This window comes from Emydura macquarii, unplaced genomic scaffold, assembly GCF_026122565.2.
Source record: "Emydura macquarii macquarii isolate MOO-44397 ecotype Brisbane River unplaced genomic scaffold, CSIRO-AGI_Emac_v2 contig_2175, whole genome shotgun sequence".
Lineage (NCBI taxonomy): Eukaryota > Metazoa > Chordata > Testudines > Chelidae > Emydura > Emydura macquarii.
In genome coordinates, this window is record NW_027132312.1 from 10,060 (window position 1) to 19,036 (window position 8,977).

An 8,977-nucleotide genomic window follows, 5' to 3' on the forward strand; every position below is an offset into this window, starting at 1 on the left:
CCAGGCCCCTTAACCAATCTGTCCAGCCCCCCCATAAAGGCCTTACACCCCCACTCTACCCAGCCCCCCATACAGGCTGGCCAATTACCCCCATTTTTTCCAGCCCCCCAAACCAGGCCCTACATCGCCCCTCTGTCCAGCACCCCCTTTCCCCATCCAGGCCCTTCACTCCCACTCTGCCCAGCCCCTACAACCGGACCCCTCACCCCCACTCCATCAAGTCGCCCAGCCAGGCCCCCAGCCCCACTCTGTTCTGTCCACAGCCAGGCCCTTCACCCCAACTCCGTAACACCCCCTCACCCCACTCCATCCACCCCTCCTCCAGCAAGGGCCCTGAACTCCACTTTGTCTAGCCCCCACAGCCAAGCATCTCACCCCCACACCATCCAGCCCCACAGCCGGGCCCCTCCCTGCGATTCCTTCCAGCCCCCCAGCCTGGCTGGTCACCCCAACTTCATCCAGCACCCCCAGCCTGCCCTGTTACCCCGCTCCTCCATCCAGCATCCCCAGGCCCCCTCCAGGCCCCTCTCCACCACTCCAGCCAGCCCCCAGGAGATTGTCCTGCTTATTTTAGCAATAGCGGGAAAGTCAGATTTTCAGTGGCGAGTTTTTCCACTTTTCCAATTTTCACCCTCATCCATTGGGTTCGGCCCAGTGCGGGGCTAGCGGCCGAGCAGAGCGGGGACAGGGCCCAGCCGGGGAACAGCTTGGCCTAGAGCAGCAGGGAAGCATGCGACCTTCTAGCTCATTAATAAAAATGTTTAACGAGGGGCTGGCTGAGTACAGGACCACACAATGGCTTTGCCTAGACAGGGTTTTGCCCTTCCCTTGGCTTGGAAGAGGAGAAGCACATCATCCCCCTGCGGCTCATTGTCTACACTTGGCCCGGGTTCACAAAGCATCTTCTCCCGTCAACCCCATGTGCACAGCAGAGGTGAGATGCAGCCAGCTCTGGGGTGGGGCAGCGGGGTGACAGCCACAGAGATGGCTCGCCCGGCGCCGAGGGGCGGGGTGTGTCCGTGCTGCTGCCTGCTGTGAGGAATGGACCCCGCTCAGAGGGTGCAGATAGCGAGAGAGCCCCCCACCTCCTAGAAGACAGAGCACGGCCTTAGCACTGCCTGCCCCTGGCCGGGATTCACCTTGTGCCCTGGGGGCTGGGGCTGGAGTTTTCAGTGTGGCCTTATCTTGGTGTCCATCAAGTCCTGTTTTTGCAGGTGGGGCTGTGCTTGTGGGAAGGGCAACGTGGGAGAGACTGTGTGTAAATAGGGGGGCTCTCCCTGGCAGTCCCATGGGTAACCCCAGATCATTCACAGATCAAATCCAGATCTGGCTGCTCCTGCACAGCCAGAGACCACGTCCCAGGGACCCAGCAGCTCAGAGAGCTGGTATCAGCGCCCTCTCGCCCAGCTCCCTTTATAGCCGAGAGGGAGGGAGGCGGCTGAATTCTCACAGCCAGGTGGGTTTTCACACACAACTGCCTCTCGCTGCAATTCTTCCCTGGCTGCTGCGCTCTTCTGCCACCCGCCCCTCCCTGCCCCCGCTGCTAAGCGGGCCATGCACCAATTCTGGCAGGAAATTAGCAGGAAGTTTCTAATCATCAGAGCAGGAAGGTTCTGCAAGAGCCTCCCAGTCAGAGCTGTAGGCGAGCAACTTAAAGAGCGAGGTGGAGAAATGTCCGAGTGGGATTGTAGGAGGTGGTTGTTTGTGATGGTGGGGGCAGTAAAAGTTCCACGTTCTTAAAGCTCATGCTTCAGGGTTTCAGATGGCCATTGGCAGGGGTCAGGAAGGGATTTCCACCCTGCCTCCTTTTCAGTGCAGGTGTTAGATCTTGCAGTAAGCATCTCCCAGTCCTCCCCGTAATGCCCCAATAAAACTAGAGAAGACCGTATTTTACAACCTCCCCCATTTCACCTCCCCCAGTGTAAATCAAGCTGTGCATTTAAATTGATAACGTTAAAGGAAAGCAAAAAGTGAGGTGGATGTTCTTAATTCAGTTTAAACACTGCTTAACTTTTTATCAGAGGCCTAATACTGATCACAGGTAACACAGATTCTGTTTGAGCTCCAATGACTGGGTCCTGTGATTTTGGGGTTTTAGCTGGAGCTGGTTGACATTTATTTCAATAAAAAACTTGAAAAATATGTTTTTGACCAAAAAAATCAGTGGAGAAAGTTGAAAAAAAGTGAAAGAAAAAATGGAGGAAAATTTGGGAGCAAAAACACCTTATTATAGTTGAAAATTCCACGACCCCCCCAATAAAAAAAAGTTTTAAATAGATTTTAAAAGTGAGGATTACTACTTTCTATCACATTTAATATCTTTTCAAAATTCTTCATCTTTTTCACATGGGAAATCAGTAAAAATGTGAAAGTTAGTTTTCCCTATTTCTTTTCATGTTTTTCTCTCTTTTTCTTTCACTTCAGCACCTTTATTGCTCCACAGAGTCCGGGTCTATGTCCAAGTCTATCTCTTCAGAAGCACTTATCCTTTTCCTTAACCACTTACTTCTCTTTATCAACTCCTTGATAGGTTCCATGTTTACGAGGAATATCCCAATGGAACCTGCACCCAAATTGCTCTAATGTTAGGAGAATCACAAGTAAAGGTCATGTTGGCCATGAATAGTCTACAGCCATGAGTAGCTAAATTGCCTACTTATAGAATCATAGAAGATTAGAGTTGGAAGGGACCTCAGGAGGTCATCAAGTCCAACCCCCTGCTCAAAGCAGGATTAACCTCAGCTAAATCATCCATCGAACAAAGGTCTAACATAATCCAATGGCTGGAAGTTGAAGCAGACTGGAAATAAGGTGTACATTTTTAACCGTGAGAGTAATAACCATTGGATCAATATACCAAAGGCCATGGTGGATTGTCCATCACTGACAATTTTTAAATCAAGATTGGATGTTTTTCTAAAAGATCTGGTCTAGGAATTATTTGGGGGGAGCTTTAGGCCTGTGTTATACAGCAGGTCAGCCTAGATGGTCACAATGGTCCCTTCTGGCCATGGAATCTATGATTGAATTGAACTGTTCATGGCAGTGAGCACTATACTCTGGTGATAAGTGCTTCTAGAATTGTGCTCTGAACAGGAAAGGTGGATTTTCATAAAGGCCTAGAGGAGTTGGGTGGGCAGCAACAATTTGGGTGCCTAAATCTCTTAGTATCCTTTAAAATTCCCAACCTGGATTCCGGCACTCACTCCTACAATGAGTAATATCTAACTCCAGGTGTTCCTCTGAACTGATACTTCTACTGAGACATTAAGGTACCATTCCATGAGAAGGAAGGTGGCACATTCTGATCCTTGAACAATTTAAAGTAGAACACCCTTTAAAAAGTATTGAATTGATGCTGTAAATAAAAATTAAATGTTAAGAGCTATGGCAAAATTGAGAATCAGAAAGAGAGAAGGCATGAGGAAGGTCACAAAAGAAGCTTTCCTGTTCAGTGCTTGGTTCTAGAAGCATTTATCACCGGAGTATAATACTTACTACCCTGGGCAATTCAGTTCAATCATAGATTCCAAGGCCAGAAGGGAGCATTGTGACCATCTGTTCTGACCTCCTGTGCAACACAAGCCTCACACAGTAGGAATGCATAATTCAGATTATGGAGCCACCCAGAAGGAAATTAACCCATTTTGGAATTTTGACTGAAACCAGAATGAAGGAGCTGAGTTTTTCGGAATGGTTACAAGGTTTTCCACGGGACTTATTCACCTAATTGCCATAGAAAGAGATTTAGAATGGCAAAAAAATGAGTTCGGACGAAAAGTAACTTATACTCTATCCACAGAGACGGAAACAAATACAATACTTCTGGGCTTATATCAAATACCAAACTTTGGCCATGACTGATTGAATTGATATTAAGATTTATGTAATAATATTCCAGAAGTGTCACACTGTGTGTCACCCTGTGATCTATTAAGCCTGAAAAATCAAAAAGGAATCCTGCAATTGGTGGAAAGATGGACACATTGGTGAGGATGTGTACAAAAAAATTGGACAATCAAGTAGGGAGAAAGTCAGAAAGGCTAAAGCAAAAATGAGTTACACCGAAAAAAAGAATGTAAGAGGGAAGGAGGAGAGGAATTATAAATACATTAGAAGCAAGAGGAAAATGAAGGCAAGTGTAGGTCCCCTAGACAGCGGGGAAGGAGAGCTAATAATAGACAACATCAAAAAGGCTGACAAATGAGCACAACAACCCACACAAAAACACTACCAGCGCTCACAATAACCTTAAACACACATAGCCCCTCATCGCAGCACATTCCCACACAATCAGCACTAGAATCCCAGCACAACACAACCCACACAAAAATCAAACAACCCACACACACATTAACCCAAACCTCACACTGAAGCCTATATTGTCTGTTAAGTCTGTGCAAAGTGATGGAAACAACTACAAGAATGGTTGAGACCTCTTTCTGTTTAGATTAGGAACAGATTCAATTATTCCTGGGATTCACAGTCTGTTATCATTCACTTTTCAAGTTCTCAGCCACATTTTGGCTTTTTCACTTATGTGACTTTACACATTACACCTGTGCAATTCCACAGGCATTCAGCTTCTAGTGATGAGGTAAACAGATTGCATCCAAGGATAGAAGATAGCACCAACAACTTGTCCTGTCCGACATGGCAGCAAAAACTCAGGTAACATTTCAAAGAAGAGGGACCTCAGACAAATTTGAAAAGATTAGTTTTTAATAGCCTTTGATTAATCATTATCTGATGGAAACCAAGAGGTTACATTCATTTCCCCTTCCTGACATATCCCTCTCTTCTCTTCCCTCGCTTCCCATTCCTTTATCTTCCTGTTCTTCTGATTCTGAAAAAATCCCAATAAAATAGGAAAAATGTGTACACTTATGAGTGGATTACAGTAATGGAGTGTCAAAAGGCCCAGTAGCATTCACTGGAAATTGATCCAGATGCATGAAATTTCTTTTCTCTCCCAGCCGGCTGCTCCAGGCAGCCCTGCCGTGAAAAGGAAGAGGAAGTCACTCACAACTGTGCAGTGTCAGTGAAGGAAAAGGGGGAATGTTTTTCACCAGCCTGTTTGTGCTGCTAACGAAGGAGATTCAGAGCGGCTCTAAACGGCTTTAACCTCAAAGCTTCCTGTGAAAGCCTAATGCCGTCCGTGCTGCTGATTGGAAACCAACTCGATGGGAAAATTCGGGGTTCCCTGGTTTAAAGGGATTTCCCAAGTTGTGAAAGTTGAAGAACAGGTTAACACAAGAAGCAGAGAGCTGCTAGTGGGGCAAAACCTGGGCAGAGACGCCAATGCAGAGGCTGTTGAAAGAAAGCAGGAAACTGCCATTGCAGAGTCTGGCGAAGTTGCGGTTATCGATTATGACACAGCTCCCCCGCTGAGATTGTTGGTGTGTGCCCAAAGCCCAGGAAGCAGCAGAAAAGCAGAAGTAATCATAGTGGCTGAAACTGAATTTAATGACCTGGGTTGGAGCCAACTTAACTAAGCTACTCAGTACAAACCAGTCCCAGGCAGCAGTGGTTTGAAAAACAGAGATCCCTCAGGTAGCCACACCATGGGAAGAACCTGTAACAAGTTGGGGGTGAATCAGTGCTGGGAATATGTACGGGGGCAATCGGCACATGTTGAACACCACCATGGCCTCGTAGCTGTGGGGTCAGACCTGGCGGAGCAGACTTTCCTGTATGCCTAGGGGCCCAGGCACATTTAGTGCATGGAAACTTGAAGGCAGGACAAGCACAGATGAATCATAGAATCATCGAAGATTAGAGTTGGAAGGAACCTCAGGAGGTCATCTAGTCCAACCCCCTGCTCAATGCAGGACTAACCTCAGCTATATCATCCCAGCCAGGGTTTTGTCAAGCCAGGCCTTAAAAACCACTAAGGATGGAGATTCCACCACCTCCCTAGGTAACCCATTCCAGTGCTTCACCACCCTCCTAGTGAAAAACTTTTTCCTAATGTCCAACCTAGACCTCCCGCCCTGCAACTTGAGACTGTTGCTCCTTGTTCTGTCAACTGCCACCACCGAGAACAGCCTAGCCCCATCCTCCCTGGAACCCCCTTTCAGGTAGTTAAAGGCTGCTATCAAATCCCCCTCATTCTTCTCCTTTGCAGACTAAACAAGCCCAGTTCCCTCAGCCTCTCCTCATAAGTCTTGTCCTCCAGCCCCCTCATCATTTTTGTTGTCCTCCGCTGGACTCTCTCCAACTTCTCCACATCCTTTTTGTAGTGGGGGACCCAAAACTGGACGCGTAAAGCAAAAAAATCCCACCAAAAAACCCCCAACAAGCACCCCAACAACACGACAACACCACACACCCCCTTCCCACACTCCCACTCAAACTCCCTTGTTTTCAGTTCTCTTTGCTGGCTCCTGTGCTGCTGCAGCTGTGCTGTTGTCTGATTGAGTGGCTGCCTTTATAGGCCCCCTAATTAGGGTCAGCTGATCTCAGTAGATCACCCAGTACCAGCTCCTGCAAACTGAAGGAAAAAAAAACCCAAACCATTTAGCTGCATTATTACCTAATGTCTTCAATTGTGGCCTACACACACATTTAAAATGAGTTTTAATGTTATGGAAAGTGTGAGGTCACCAGCAGTAAGATCATTAGGATGAAAGCATGGAGAGACAACAAATTCTAAATTGATGAAAGAGCACATTTTTAATTACCTTAACTATTTGATTCTCATGAACTCATGAAGATAATTACTTTCAAAGTCAACCACACTTAAAGATAAAGTAATAAAAGTTCAGGGAAGATACTCAGAACAGTACGGTGCAGTTTAAGTCCCTGGATTTGGCTTTCTCTCCTAATTCCCACCCCACACACACATTGTATAACACGACCAGAGGCAGGAAACACCCAGGAAAAACTGATCCTGATATTTATGAGTTAAACAGACACACAAAGATGAGTATGGCATATTCACATTATTCACAGTTTGCTAGAACATATCCCCATGCTTGGCCACTGTCTATATGTGTGAATATTATCTATTCTTCTAAAAGAAAAAAAATCGAAGGACGGCTTTTCTCAAGGCTTGCTTTACCTCCTGGTTTCTCAGACTGTATATCAGGGGGTTGACCAATGGGGTCAGGACTCCATAGAAAACAGAGAACATTTTGTTCAGGTTCTGCAGTGCATCAGAGTATGGTAACAGATACACAGTGACTAGAGTCCCATAGAAAACTGTCACCACGATAAGGTGCGAGGAGCAGGTGGAAAAAGCCTTCTGCCTCCCGATAGTGGAAGGGATTTGCAGGATGGTGATGATGATGGAAACGTAGGATGCCAGGGTCAGTAGAAATGGAGGCAAAGTGAGTATGGAGCAGAGTATGATAGTAGAAACTTCCAGCGAGTGTGTGTCACTGCAGGCCAGCTTTATTATTGGGCTTAAATCACAAAAGAAATGGTCAAGTTCATCGGGGCCACAGAAAGTGAATTGGGATATCAAGAATATTGTTGGCAAAGAAGCCAGAAATCCACTTACCCAAGAGCCAGCTGTCATCTGGAGGCAGATCCTGCCATTCATAAGGGCTGCGTAATGCAGTGGTTTGCATATCGCTAAATACCGGTCATAAGACATCACAGATAAGAGGAGACACTCGGTGCCCGCCAGGGAACCAAATATATAGAACTGTGTGATGCAGCCACTAAACGAAATGGTTCTGTCCCCAGTCAGGAGACTGGCCAGCATCTTGGGCAGGAGAGTGGAGGTGTAGCAGGTCTCCAAGCAGGACAAGTTCCCCAGGAAGAAGTACATGGGGGTGTGAAGGTGCTGATCAGTCACAACGAGTGCAACGATGACGATGTTCCCAGCCACGGTCACAACATAGATCACTAGAAACAGCAGGAAGAGAAGGGTCTGCAGTTGAGGGAGATCCCCAAATCCCAGGAGGATGAATTCTGTGATGGTTGTTTGATTTCCCTGGTGTTTGTTTGCCGCGGGTTTCATCTATGGGAAATAAAACAAATTCTGCAATGTATAGTCTAACATCCATTTCCAAACAGCCAACATTTTAATGCTGGCTTCCCCCAACTGGTTACCATACTAACGGTTGAGTCGAGACTCCAAATGCCAGGAATATTCTGGGTAAAATTTTCGTAAGTGCCTAAGTTCAATCACATCGGAAACGTTCCTATTGTCTGTTATCTCTACGCATCTCGCCTTCAGGACCCTGAACATCCTCGTGCATCTCCTCAGCCACAATGTCTGAAATTATCAGTGGAGCATAAGGAATTGAATGCCACACTCTCGTGCTCATATGAAAATATCTGTCATATCTCATTGCAGGGATCATACCACATTGAACCATATTTACAGAGTCTAGCACTAGCAGAGTAGACACTAGAATTTGATTCCAGAGGTCTGGGTTTTAATGAAGGCTCATTCACTCAGTCACTTTCTATCTCCATGGCCCTGTGCCCTCCTCTATGAAATCGTTGATGATGATACCACTTACCATTTTTTAATGCAATTTTAAATTTATGAAACAAGAGCTCTCTACATATGCTCATTTTCTCTTGTGTAAAATGGAGATGGTACTTTACAAAGTTCTTCAATATCTATGAGAATGAGTGCTATATCACTTGTCAGTGTGATCATACCACTACAAGGCCATTCAGAACTCTCAATACGCTCCAGGAGAAGAAACACATGCCCACATTCACATCAATCTTTTATATTTCTGCCTCATTTCTGCAGACATGGCATTAATTGTTTGTTTCACAACACACATCATTTTTAGCAATTTCTTGTTTTCTCCAATCATATTGCAAAGATTTCTCTCTTAAGTCTGTCCCAAAGCAAATTACATAGTATGTTCATTTCTCTGCACAAAATGTGCATCCTTCTTTTTAACAGCCGTACGACACCTAAAATGTACGGGTAACATTTTCAGAAATGCCCAAGGACCAGATTTTGAAAATTATTCATGCACCTAAACTTGTGGATGGGCCTTTT

The 8,977-nt window shown here is 45.9% G+C and overlaps 1 protein-coding gene across 1 annotated transcript; it reads right to left on the reverse strand.

The window, feature by feature from the left end:
• Window positions 1–7,015: 7,015 nt before the first annotated feature.
• Window positions 7,016–7,969, reverse strand: LOC137160233 (olfactory receptor 11A1-like). Its single transcript, XM_067558691.1, has one exon. The coding sequence runs from the start codon at window positions 7,967–7,969 to the stop codon at window positions 7,016–7,018; it is 954 nt and encodes a 317-aa protein (XP_067414792.1).
• Window positions 7,970–8,977: the final 1,008 nt, after the last annotated feature.